We start from the raw sequence: 14,085 nt of genomic DNA, 5'->3' as shown, positions 1-14,085 counted from the left end.
CTTATATTATCTAACAACAGGTTAATTCATTTTTTAAGCTTGTTAATATACTGTTAAGCTCCCTATGGCAAAAGAAAGAAGATTGGAATTTTGTTCCCTGGCTGTGCTACGAACATTTGGTTTTTAAATCATTTAACCTTTCTTAGCTTTAATTTCTTCTAAAAAGTATAGGAGTTTGACTAAATAATCTCCCCTTCCAACTCAAAAGTCCATTTTTTCTTTTAAAGGAAAAAATATCTTTTGGTAAAGAAGTAATCACACTTTAACATTTGGTTTCTAATTGTAGATTATTAATACTTTTTAATACTATGTAAATTTTGCTTATGTATTGTCCCCAAAATAAAATTAAACACTATTATTATGCTTAGTGCTCATTTTGATTGATTATTGTATTGTGTTCTTTCACTGTCTTCTTTAGTGTGTTTACTTTGTTGTTTTTTGTTTTTGTTTTTGTTTTTAAACGTTAGGTGCCTCCTTTAATTCCGAAGACTGATTCAGATCCTGAACATTGTCGGGTCTCAGCTCAACTTGATGATACTGTGAGTTAATTTTGTTTTTGGTAGTACTCAACTGTAATTGAAATCATACTTGGCAAATCTTTTTAACTTTTTAACAAAGTATAATATGTATATCTATCAGTAATGTGTATATATTGTATGTGTTAAGTTTGATGATTTCTTACAAACTGAACATGTCCATGTAATCACTCTAAACAAGAAACAGAATGTTAATACCCCAGAAAGCCCCTAATGCTCTCTTCCTGTCACTATCCTCTCCCCACCAAGGATAATCACTATCCTGACTTCTACCCTGCTTTTATACTTTATATAAATGAAACAGTAAGGTATGTACTCCTTTAAGTCTGGCTTATTTTGCTCAACATTGTGATATTCTTCCATGTTGTTTTGTGTGATTGTAGTTTCTTCATTCTTGTCGACCTACAGTATTCCATTTTGTAAATATAGTATAATTTATTTGTTGTATTATGAGTAGTACTCCTATGGACATTCTTGTACATGTCATTTGATTAAAAAATTAAGTACACATTTCTGTTGGGTCTATACCCAGGAATGGAATTGCTTGGTTAGAGGGTATTCATAGATTCAGTTTTAATAGATACTGTCAAATAGTTTTCCACAGTGTCCGTGCTGCTTACACTGCTACCAGCAATGCATGAGAATTTCAATGCTCCATAGCCTGCCAACAGTCAATATGTTACGTCTTTTAAATTTTAGCCACTTGGGTTGTCTCATGTGGGTTTCCATTTCTCTGATGACTGTTGAAATGTTGAACCTTTTTGCATATGTTTATTGGCCATTTGGGTGTCTTGTCTTGTGTGTCTAGCTCTTTCCTCTGTTTTCTGTTGGCTTGGCTGTCTTTGTCTTTTTGATTAACAAGAGTGCTTTATATAATCTGAATAGTGGTTCTTTGTTAGATATAAGTATTTGTGTATTGTGAATATCTTCTGATTTGTGTCCTGTTGTGTAATGTATATATATAATCTGTGCCTACTGAAAGGTCACAGAGATCACCTATGATTTTCTTTAAAAATATTTTTTATTTTATCATGGAAAAATTTAGATTCCCCATTCATCTAGGATTGATTTTTGTGTATGGAATGAGGGTAGGGGTCCAGTTGACCCAGGCACCATTTAATGAGAAGGCCCTCTTTTCCCATGTGTCCTATATTTCTCCCTTGTGACAAATCAGATTATCATATATGTTTGAGTCTGGGCTTTGTATTCTGTTTTCTTAGGCAGATTTATTTTCAAGTTACAATTACCTCCCTTCAGTTTCACATTGAAATTCTTATAATAAACTGTATTAAAGATAATCTATTATTTGCTTTTTAAAATTCATTTTAGGATGTTTTGTTACGATTTATGCTGGTATAATATCCAAAACATCATACCTTCTGTTAGAGGTTTTTACAATTTAGGTATTTATTAGAATTACCATGTTGTTCCAAACTTGTGAGTATACTTGATTAGAGACTAGAGCAATATTTATTTTACCTCAGGAGTGAAATTGGTCTCTTTCCCCACCAGCCATGCCCCTCACCAACCTCAGCCACCCCTTGTTTGGTTTAGCTATGAGTTTTCAACATGTGAAAGGAAAGGTGCACTAAGAAAATGTTGACAGCATGACAGTGAAAAATATATAACTCATGGAATTTCCTAAAAATTTAAGTTACAACATGGATGAGGAAATAATTAGAGTATGTTGGTGATGAAAGTATTATAAAATTACTGGCATTTATATGCAGTTTTATTATAGTTCTAAATCTTTGCTTTGTATGTATTTTTGGAATCAAAACATTCTAGTTGCATTTACTTTTTACCTTTTTTTAAATTTTTTTAAACTTTTTTCTAGTTGTCTTTACTTTTACCTTTATTTTTATACCATTAATTGCATATTCCCATAACAAAAGTGTACAGATTTTTACTTGTTAAAAGTTAAAATTTTAGAAATGTAGTGAAATACGCCTTTTGTAGTATTAACTTAGCTATATACTGGATTTTATTTCAGCTTCTTAAAATACCTAAATACAGACAACTCACTAACAAAGGAAAACATGTTATTTTGTGTAGATTGTGTTTTGTTCTATTAAATAAGGAGAAATGTTGAGAATATTTTGTTCTCTTATAAAAGATGCTCCAGAAAATAGGCAAAGGGAATAGCATTTACCTTATCAGACTAGTACAGACTCTACTAAAAGTAAAAGAGCCAAATTTTCTCTTCCCAGGACTTCATAGATTCACTTTAAGAAGTTTTTTTCTCTACCACCGTGGAATTGTAGGGTTGTGAAATTTTATATTGTGTCAAAATGACTGTTAAAAACATATATTTTATTTTATTTTTTCAATATATGAAGTTTATTGTCAAATTGGTTTCCATACAACACCCAGTGCTCATCCCAAAAGGTGCCCTCCTCAATACCCATCACCCACCCTCCCCTCCCTCCCACCCCCCATCAACCCTCAGTTTGTTCTCAGTTTTTAAGAGTCTCTTATGATTTGGCTCTCTCCCACTCTAACCTCTTTTTTTTTTTTTTTTCCGTCCCCTCCCCCATGGGTTTCTGTTAAGTTTCTCAGGATCCACATAAGAGTGAAACCATATGGTATCTGTCTTTCTCTGTATGGCTTATTTCACTTAGCATCACACTCTCCAGTTCCATCCACGTTGCTACAAAGGGCCATATTTCATTCTTTCTCATTGCCACGTAGTACTCCATTGTGTATATAAACCACAATTTTTTTATCCATTCATCAGTTGATGGACATTTAGGCTCTTTCCATAATTTGGCTATTAAAAACATATATTTTAAAAATTAGACTGAAATGTTAGATTATGAAGACTATAATACAACTTGTTCTCTGATGTCTGAAATAGTGGCAATAATTTTGTAAAAGCAGCAGAAGTAGCCATTCATAATAGATAGGTAACTCAAACATTTTTTTATTTCTTCCCATATTTTGTCAGGTGGATGACAATATTCCACTTAGAGTAATGCTGCTTCTTATGGATGAAGTGTTTGACTTAAAAGAGAGGAATCAGTGGTTGCGAAGGAATATCAAAAACCTACTTCAGCAGCTTATTAGAGCCACTTATGGTGATACTATTAACAGGTACCAGGGTTTTTTGTTTTTTTCTCTTTTTTTTTTTTTTTTTTTCATCCCTTAGAACTGTTCTTACTTAGCTTTTAAACTTGTACTTCTGGAAGTAGATTGCTCAACTTTTATAGGAGAATTTTCATCTCTGGGCCTTTTATGATCATTAAAACAGCCTGGTGTTTTTACAGATAATTTACATACAAACTAAGTTGCTTACTCCATGAAAGTAGTGTTTCCTTATTTTATATATTTTCTAAAATTTTCATCCTACTCATTTAAATTTCCTTACTTTCAGAAAAATAGTTGACCATGTTGATTGGATGACCTCACCTGAGCAAGTAGCGGACTTAGTGAAACGTTTCAGGTATATCTTAAGACACAGTCACTTCTTTCAGGTAGTACAGTGTTTAGCATTGTTATCACTAATTAACTTACACTGCTTTTCTTTTCTTTGTTTTCTTCCTTTTTGATGAACAAAAAGACTTGTAAGAATTATAATAAACATTTGTTCCATGGACGCTTTGATCTGTGTTTCTTTAAAACCAGAATTGAAAAAAGTGTTATAGAATAATCTTTAAGATACTGGTTACATTTTATCATAGTAATGTGACTTGAAAATAATTGAAATCCTTGATTTTAAATGAAAATTAAAAAAATATATATACATCTCTGGCTCTGGACTTATTATTAACTCTTTGAACCTCTGAAAAGAATATAAATCAAGAGCAGTAGTACTCCAGTTCATATGTTCATCCTACACAAATACCCTGCGCCTCTCCTCTGTGCCTAGTAATTTGCCAGTCATCAGGACTGAGATAAAATACAGTCCCTTTAAGGAAAGCATGGCATAGTCCAGAAATGAACCTCTTTTCTAAAAGTGAAAGATAAGGCATATTCATGGCATCATGTACTTTGAAGTAACAGAAGCAAGAAAGGAGCTGTCAATATTGAACCTTAATTATTTGCTTGGCACCTACTGCTTTATGTACACTTTCTGATTTTTATCCTATTTTATGAGATACGAATTTTTGTCTCCATTTTTTATTATGTGGAAACTGAGGATTAGAGAAGTTCAGCGGCTTGTCCAAAGGCTCACATGCTGTAAAGTAGGGAACAGCAAATTTCTTTAATCTGAAGCTGAGTTTCTCCTCCCTACCCCACACTGTTTCCAAAAGTCTGACCACCTGCTATGGCACATGTACATTCCATTTCAGGGTAGGGTAGTGATGTTTACTCTGGAGCACTGATTCCCAGCCTTGGCTGCATGTTGGAATCACTTGGAGAGCTTTAAAAAATAGTGATGTTTGGGTGCCATCTTAGGAGCCTAACTTACTAATTAATCCAGTAGAAGGCCTAAACATTAAGATTTTAAAGCTCCCATGTGTTTCTCATGTTCAGTCAAAGTTAAGAAAAACTGCTCTGGGAAGTCTGTCTCCCTCAGCCCAAATTCCCAGGTGGAACCTTAGGTATTGTGCTCAGTTCCTATCTTTGGCCTGTGAATTGGAGAATAGAAATCAGACACACCAAGTGAGGGAGAATAGGGTGTGAATGTGAAAGGAATGTTGTAAAAAGGCTAGCTGTAAGTGTGTGTGCAGGATTGGTTCAAATTGGCTAAGTTATAGGGGCACCAAGGGAGATTAACTATAAGGTATCCAAATTCAAGCTATTATGAGGTTGTATTTGGATAAGATTTCATTCTCATTGAGATCAGAGGCCTACTTTGAGTTTAAATGTAGTCGCCTATATATTCCATTTTGCTATCTTTATCACTTGTTAATGTTTGTAAGTTATTCTAGGGCAGAATTCATCTGTTACTTTTCCAATGTATATCCCTTTACACTTAAAATTGAACCCTGCTCTTAGTTAACTATTTGTTGAATATCATACATCTATAAAATTTCATAATGTTTCCACTTTCTGTTAACATTTGCGTCTTCTGTAGAAAATTGGAATAATTGTGCTAACTTGTATCATTTGAAAATGAAAGTTTTTACAAGATTTATTTGATTTTCTTAAATAGAGATGCCTTTTGGCCAAATGGCATTTTAGCAGAGACTGTTCCATGCAGAGATAAAGCTATTCGAATGAGAACAAGAGTTGCAGGAAAAACTAAATTACTTTCAATTATGCCAGGTGAGTGAACATGTTTGATAAAAATCTTATTAATTTGTAGTTCTTCTGAATTTTTGGCATTGAGCATGCTGGTTTAGCTGCCTTTTGATTATAGTAACTACCAGTTAATGACTTGCCGTATATCAGCTATTGTGCTACGCATTTCTCATATATTCTTTACTAATTCTCATAACAGTATTAAGAAGCTAGGCACTGTTAACATCACAGCTTTCTATGGGTGGAAACAGCAGCTCAAAGAGGTTAAAGAAGCTACCCCAGGTTCAGAGCTAGTATAATAAGTGACTGTTCAGCTTCTGCTCTGTGCTCAGCAACTGGAAAAGCCACTACTTTCAGTCATGAAAAACAGTGGTGCTTTTAACCACTTCATTTGCTACCTTGAACCATTTTGAGAATAAAGTTGATGATAAATATCCTGTGTAACAGATGAAAGGGCTAATAAAAGAACATGAAATGTGAGGTTTCCAGGAAGAATATTTGTCCTACTTCAGAGAAAAATTCTTTCAGAGATTCCTTTTACATAGTAACAACTGTTTGGTCCATTAATCTCTATTAAAACATGATTCCAAAGAAAGTATACATAGTGCCATTCTGTTCTAATTTGCATTACTTTAGAACACTGCTATCTCACTAACTTAGACTCACTTTGTCCCCATTTTGACTTCTCTCAACAAGAGAGCCTATGTCATATGAAAAGCAGTTTTGTGTGACTGGATGGATGTTTGCTTCCTTCTTTAGTTACGAATATCTTTGAAAATACTTAGATATTTCTTCTCCACATTTTAATTATGAATATAGAGAATGGAGAAGGAGTATTTGTGAAGTTCTTTAACATCATTTAAGGTTTTTTTTCTCTTTGTTTTTCTTTAAAACTATATTTTCATCATAGATTTAAAAATCTCTCTTCCATCGGTTAAGTTGGAGGTCTGCCAAATGGTTATTAATTCTGCCTTATAGATTATACTCTTGCATTTGGAGAAAAAAAAACAAATCATAGAAATAACATCTTAGGAAAATAGAAATAAACAATAGCTTAGGATGAAATATTATTTAATGTACTATTTATTAGTAAACCAGTTGTGCTGTAGACTGAATTACATAGCTGAAAGAAACTTTATTGCATTTGTTCAGTAAATATTTATTAAGAGCGTATCATGTGCCACACTTTCTTTGCATGAATCTCTGCCTTCTTGGAGCTTGCATTCTGTTAGGGAGACACAGGCAGAAGGCAGAGCAATAGAGAAAAGCCAGAATGTGAGCTCTTGGTGAACGCTGAGGAGACCAGTAGTCTGGTGAGTTGCTGTTGTGAGAGGAGAGGACACTTGTGTGAGGACTCGACGGAAGTGAGGGAAAATACAAAGCTGTATGTTTTTATATATACATAATCCCTTACCTGTTTTTAGTACATTCATAAGCCATTTGCTTTAAATTGTATAGTACTCCTACTTAGAGACATACTTTTTGGAAGTTGTATGTTTCTTTTGAAAACAATTACATAGCATTTACTGCTATTGGGGTCCTGATTATAAATCATTAAGGATAATCATACATATTCCCTTACTCAGATATCTGTAATAACTTCACGTTGCCTAGGAGTAAACTCCAAACTTGGCTCACTCTGGTAGCCACAGCACTTTTTTCCATTCTTCCCTCCACTTTTTTTTTTTTTTCCAAAGAATCTTAAAATTTAGCTGAATTGTAGCGCTCCCATTTTTCGAACCTGCCTTGTTTTTTCCACTTAGGGCTCATTTGCTCATTGCTCTCTCCACCAAAGGTAAACCATCATCTGTTTGTGCCTGTCAACATCCGGCTCAGGTAGCAAAGTCTACCTCACTCGTCACTTCCACAAAGAGAGCCTTTCCTTGTTGTGTACCATGTGAAATTCTCCCCTCTGTAAACATCTTCATACTTATGGTATTTTCATGGCACTTTGACCATTGCAAGTTTTTTGAGATCAGTAATCAGCTTTCGTACATCATTTCCTTATAGTATTTCTCACTGTGCATTAGATACATTAAGACTATTTGTACAGTGTTTAAGACTTTGTGGATTACTTTTCACATTATTTCATTAAAGTTCTCTAAATTCTTACAGTTATAAGAGTTTGCTTATTGTAAATCCCCATTTTACAGATAAGGAAACAAACTCAGGATGGGTAAGTACCATATAGGTATTAAGGGATTCTAACTCTAATGTGGGGTTTCTGAGCCTGGATCCTGATTTTTCCTTTGCTTTATCATCCCCAGTGTCTAGTAAGTAGGTGGCTGCCTGCCGATGTTTAAATTTTAAGTCTCAGTTATAATATGTAGCCAAAACACATTAACTGAATACCTCCTGTATTACTCAACTGTGTATTTAATATACTTTATTTAACTTAGAGCATAGTTTAGGCCTTGCGTTTCCTTTATATGAGTAATGAATTATGTTTATTTTCCCCCTCTTCATTTAGATGAACTGAAGCACATTATTGGGGCTGAGACAACACGAAAAGGTATTCTTCGTGTTTTTGAAATGTTTCAGCACAACCAGTTAAATAGGAGAATGGTTTATGTCTTCCTGGAAGGCTTTTTGGAAACCTTATTTCCACAGTATAAATTTCGTGAACTTTTCAACAAACTGCATTCACGGTCAAAGCAGATACAGAAATATAAACAGAAACTTCAGACTACTCAAGCGCCTTCTTTACAGAAAAGGTGACACTCCAATCTATGAAGCTGGTGTTCATTTTGTCCAAGACTAATAATATGGACAGATCTTCTGGGGCTTAACTCATATACTGTTGTGTCGCACCAGTCTTTCAGTGTCTCAAAATAGATTATTAATACATCCATAGGACTGTGGTTCTTCTCATCCTCGTCTGTAATCCAGCCACTACCAAGAGAGATTTCTGTGTCTTAAATGATTTGGTGCATATTTTTGCAGCATTGAGAGGATACTGCCCCCTTCTCAAGCAAGAATGACGTTGGTCTCTTCCATTTCAGCCTAATCAGCATTCTCCAGCAATGACAAAGTGCCAGAATGTATATACGAAAGCTAAGGAAAGCACAAAACAATGGTTCACAGATAAACTGGCTAATTTGTTTAACACTGGGAAACTGTGCAGTGTATGACTTGGAGGGATTTGTTTTTTGCATAATAATTTTATAGGTCTTTATCAGAATTTTGATATAATGTGGATTAGCCAGGCGAATGATCTTTGCAACATCTGCTTCAGGTCTGGGGAAAGTGACAGGATGCCCTTAAAGTATGAAGTAACCTTATATCCTAATCACAGTTTTGTGACATAAAATAAAACCAATCAAAACCAGAATTTGATTGGATTTGTTATTCATTGGTATAAAACAAATTTTAATTGATTCTTATGTGCTTTGGGGCTCTATTTTGCTCTTATGGTACTCAACCATAAATTTTCTTCTGGTATTCTGTGTGCAAAAAGAAGCATATAGTGGCATTCTCACTTAAGTTTCAAAATTATTACAGGTTTCTTTATCTTTAAGAGATTACGGATTATACAATAGGGAGTATAATCTCTTGAAAGAACTGCCAAATACATTGTTGTTTTAAAAAATATGGAAATTTAAAAAAACACACTCTTGAAAGTTACAATATGATAATTTTAAATTGTGTGATCTAGACATACCTTAGGCGATTGCAAAAGTAGCAAATCAAAGGATTAAATGAGCTTAGTAGTCATATGTAAACATACAAATTCTTAATTCTATTACTGTGTATATATGAAAATAAATAATGAAAACAGAACTATAATATTTTTTAAAATATGCTTTTATTTATATTTTGCATAATGTAAAATTCTACTAAATAAAGTGAGTTGGCAAAACCCCTGGGTGTATACATTTAAATCCCTAAAATAATTTTATACCAACAACAACAAATTACCTTTTCCAGTTTTGGAGCCTCTGCATTTCTTATAGTTTCTCGTTCTCCATTTGTCCATCTTGGAAGTCTTCATATCCCTTGTATGCAGGATTTCTGCATAGTTTTAAATACTTACACTGACTAAGGGTTTGCGTATGTCAGCATTTTTTGTTTTAAAAATACTTAACACTACAACCTTAAAATAGTGAAGCTACTCATCAGACCACTGAGCCAAGATCCTGGTATTAAAAGAACGTCTGGGTGCTTAAGATAAAGGGACAGAGTATCAGTATCCCAGTTATTTGGGAGCTTTAAGATTGGAACAAGATGTTACTGTCTTGTTTTCACTGAGGTCCTACTTACAGAGTGAAGCCTAATAACAGAATAAAGCCTTCCTTTAAAGCTTTATAATAATAATCATATTTATTAATGATGCTGTTGTGCATACTTACAGTATGCATATATTCAGTATGTGTTGCATGTCTAAAGAATTACATAAATGAAATCCCTTTCATTGCAACTTGGAAATGAGAAAAGATCCTTATTGACTCTGGTGGAAGAAATAGTATTTTTTTCTTCTCATTGTGTCTCCCTGCTGAGGTCCCTCCCGATGCCCCAGGCTTTCAAAGTGAGGATTTGTGAAACACGTCTGTGGGATGCATCGGCATGGCCACAAGTGCAATGATTTTCAAATATACCCTTGCCCATTTCAAGTATATTTTTGACATAAATAAGTCTAAGAGTAAACAAGAATTCATGTAAGAGCCTAGTGTGTACCTGTGAAAAGCATTTCCAGATAATGTGAGGAATGTTGGCCATCAACCAGGGAAAGAAAGGTCGTGCAAAATGGCAACTTTTCATAACAGAGCCCTGCAAGGTAACTGCAGTCATACCAAAAACTATATGAGTAAGTGGGTTTTTAAAACAATTTTTGTTGAAAGAGTTTATATTTCAGAAGCAGAAATGTCAAATGGTAGAGTCTATGTAAATGGCTGTGCGTCTTCTCCCCGCACATCTGTGTTTTTACATCAGAGAGAGCTGTGGTCATGCTAAAATTAGAGATACGTTTTAATGACTTGGTCAAGCTGTATGTAAAATATTTAATCCATGTCAAGTACAGTGTACTACATTTAATAAAGTTATTACATTTAATGCATTTATTGCATATATAAATATATACCTGAAGAGGCTTTAAGTCTTCGGATATTTGATTTTTGAATGTGTTTTTAAGTCAGTGGTGCCTTTAGGCAAGAACCTTCAAAATTAATCATATTTTGTTTGGGTTTTCTGATTTTTCAGGTAACATATAAACTATTTAGAAACCATCACTACTAACTTCTAGTTTATTCACCTAAAAATTGATTGTATGATTTAAATATAGTGCTTAGCTGGGCATTTCCTACAATTAGGGTGTTCTGAATAGTTGCTGAAAAATTGTGCCATTGACCAATGGATGCACTTGGTTAGCCTTAATTTTTTTGTTAAAAAAAAAGTTAAAAACTTTCTTGTATATTTCAGTTCGCTCATTTTAAGTTTGTGCTGCTGGTGTTTGGGGGAAAATCAGTTAAGTGCTACCAGAAAGTGTATCAATTTTTTAAAAATTAAGAACAATATAAATTTCACAATTTAAAATTTTAATTTTGTGCAATATTTTCATTTAATGCATGTGTATTTGAGTAATTGTAAAATAAATGAATTTTTAATGTTTTGAGATCTAGTTTAAACTGTTTCTTAACCCAACAACTTACATTCCGTTGTTGCTGCATCCTTTTATTTAAGGACTTGTTTTAAAAGTCTTTTTTGTCACTCCTTGTAAAATTATTTTGTTATTAGTAAATTTTGCTTATAGGAGCATGGCTCCTGTACTACAAGGGAAGAATATAAAGAGCACATCTTAGTATTATAGTTGTTAAAAGATAACTTGTGCATATCATTGTACAGTAAATGTCAACTGTGTGCCTAACCTATCAATACTTTCCTTCTTTAACAAAGAAGAAACAACAATCAGAATGTCAGTTATTTTTATTGAACTAAAAGGAAGATTAAAGTTTTTATTTGGTTTGCGTTATGTTCTGTCCATTAGAAAATACTAATAAAGTATTAACAAACCTTTTTGTTGAATTTATTTAGTAATGTTGTATTTTTATTACTTAAAAAAAAAAAATGCTTGTTCAGTGGTCTTTTAGTGTCTGTGTATATTTTCCTTTCTTTTCATTTTAGCAACCAGGCAGTTCAAGTTCCAGATTGATAGAAGAGCTGTTGAGTGATTACCGACAACTAATTGAATTTAATATTTCCATTTTATGGGGCAAGTAATTTACTACCATAATGTTAAGGAAACTTCATACAAAATTAGAAAGTCATTTCCTCATTGAGAAAGATCTATAATAAATAATCCATTAACAGTTTTCATTTGATCTCATTTTTAATTCATAGTCTTCCTAATATTTTAGATGTTTCAGTTCTAAAGGCAATAGACTCAGTACTCAGCGTGGCTATGTCTGGGTGGTCATAATATTCTTAGTCTTCTTATATCTGTATAGACTTCTCAGACATCAACTGTGAGTACTTTTACCCTACTAGGGACAGGCATAGTATTTGTTAAAGTGCACACTGTAAAATATTGGTCCCCTTTACGATGTTTCTGAGCAGTAATGTACTTCTATGTAACTTATGCAAGTCTACATACTATTCAAAACCCTAAAATGTTCCTTTACAATCCAAGTGATACTATCAAAGTTTCTGAAAATTTCTGTAATAAATGAGTCTGTTTAATTTTGTTTACCTAACTTCCCAAACTTAACCACAGAATTTTTTGTCATATGCACCTTAATTAATAGCTTGAGGATAATGTTCCCAAGGAACATGATTTGAGAAATCGTAGATGGGGAGGAAAAAAAGGTGAAGCATCTTTAATTAGGGAATATAAACTCTAGACAGAAAAACCAGTGGACTTGGGCCACAAAGTTTTATTTGTAGCCTATCATTCCAATGGAAAGTTGAATCTTTGGAAGATAAAGGAGAATATGAAAAATTAACAGGTTGTTAAATAGCAGCTTTAGAGTTTAATTCGACCCTGGGTACCAGAATAATGAACTCAGTAAGGGATAATATAGTATGTCCCGTGAGGAGTGGGAAAGATACTTGCAAAAGATCTTGCTAGTGTGGTCAAAAGGGTATTACTAGCAAGTGCAGAGGGGAGAGAGGAATGTGATACATTTCAGTTCTTAAAATGTGTACCAGACATTGGCCCATATATACTGGCAGATATCTGGCCTGGGCAAACTTGAAGCAGCCGACAACCCAGAACGTCACAAGAAAAAAAAAAAATTAACACGGGGCACCTGGTTGGCTCAGTTGGTTAAGTGTCCGACTTCAGCTGAGATCATGATCTCGTGGTTCGTGGTTTTGAGCCCCACATTGGGCTCGGTGCTGACAGCTCAGAGCCTGGAGCCTGCTCTGGATTCTGTGTCTCCCTCTCTCTCTCTGGCCCTCCCCCACTTGTGCTCTGTCTCTCATAAATAAAAACATTAAAAAAAAATTAACTCATTTACCAATTCACAGTGTATGAGAAATGCATGAAATACGGTATTTTAACGTAAGTGGGTAAACATGACCTTTCACATATCAGGTGGAATAAAAGTAGGACTTTGCATTGGAAGTCCCAAAGACCACCCCCTGGCGATTCACTGGAAGAGCTGACAGGACTCCAAGCATATGGTCCTACTCACAGCTAAGATTTATTACAGCAAAAAGCTATATAGAACAAGATCAAAGGAAAAGGATGCCTGGCACAAAGTCTGAGGGAAACCTCATGAGCTTCGAAAGTTCCCTTACAAATGAAGTCTTGCAGAATACACTTAATTCCCCTGCAGCAATGAATTGTGACAACACGTGAACTATTGCCTACCAGGGGAGCTCATTCAAGATTGATTTTTATTGGGGAGAGGTCCTGTAGGCACCCTCTGCATGGTATGTACCAAAATTCTGGACTCCCTGCAGGAAAGTACGTGTTCTGTACGAGCCATATATTTCGTACAAATAGTTGAGGCTTAATGAGCCACTTTTATCAGTTTAGGCAATGGTAGGAATGCTTCCAAAATCTAACTTCTCAGATACCTGAGAACAAGGGCCAGTCTTGCAAGCAGGGTTTTCAAAGGACAGCAGTCCTACCTGCAATGTTAACTTTTTTTTTTTTTTTTTTTTTTTGCATACCTATATATCTTGATCCAAAGAAATGGCTAATAGTAAAAAAAAAAAAAAGATTTGCACTGAAAGTCAATAAGATTTATCCTCCTGTAGAAGCCTCTATACCTAGAGGTGGAAACAGTAGAGAGAATTCAGATGTAGATAAAAGGGAAAAAAGATCAAATGATATAATATGGATATATACTCCCAAGAAGCTTGAGGAACAGATTTGTGTATTTCCAATAAAGACTCCCATAGCACCCAGTTACTTAGTATT

The 14,085-nt window shown here is 34.2% G+C and overlaps 1 protein-coding gene across 12 annotated transcripts in view; it reads left to right on the top strand.

The window, feature by feature from the left end:
* The window catches only part of SNX13 (sorting nexin 13), a 135,225-nt gene extending 123,484 nt beyond the window's left edge, over nt 1-11,741 (top strand). For 11 of the 12 annotated variants that reach the window (XM_042919663.1, XM_042919604.1, XM_042919617.1 and 8 more), the window contains 5 exons: nt 468-539; nt 3,484-3,629; nt 3,910-3,978; nt 5,635-5,747; nt 8,194-11,741. In XM_042919663.1, coding sequence (XP_042775597.1) covers nt 468-539; nt 3,484-3,629; nt 3,910-3,978; nt 5,635-5,747; nt 8,194-8,441 — 648 coding nt within the window. In that variant the 3' untranslated portion in view covers nt 8,442-11,741. Of the gene's footprint in view, nt 1-467; nt 540-3,483; nt 3,630-3,909; nt 4,010-5,634; nt 5,748-8,193 lie in introns of all 12 variants that reach the window. The other variant, XR_006197265.1, reaches the window with a different exon arrangement.
* Nucleotides 11,742-14,085: the final 2,344 nt, after the last annotated feature.

This window comes from Panthera leo, chromosome A2, assembly GCF_018350215.1.
Source record: "Panthera leo isolate Ple1 chromosome A2, P.leo_Ple1_pat1.1, whole genome shotgun sequence".
NCBI classification, from domain to species: domain Eukaryota; kingdom Metazoa; phylum Chordata; class Mammalia; order Carnivora; family Felidae; genus Panthera; species Panthera leo.
Note: the sequence above shows the minus strand (reverse complement) of the source record. Positions and strands in the feature narration are given on the sequence as shown.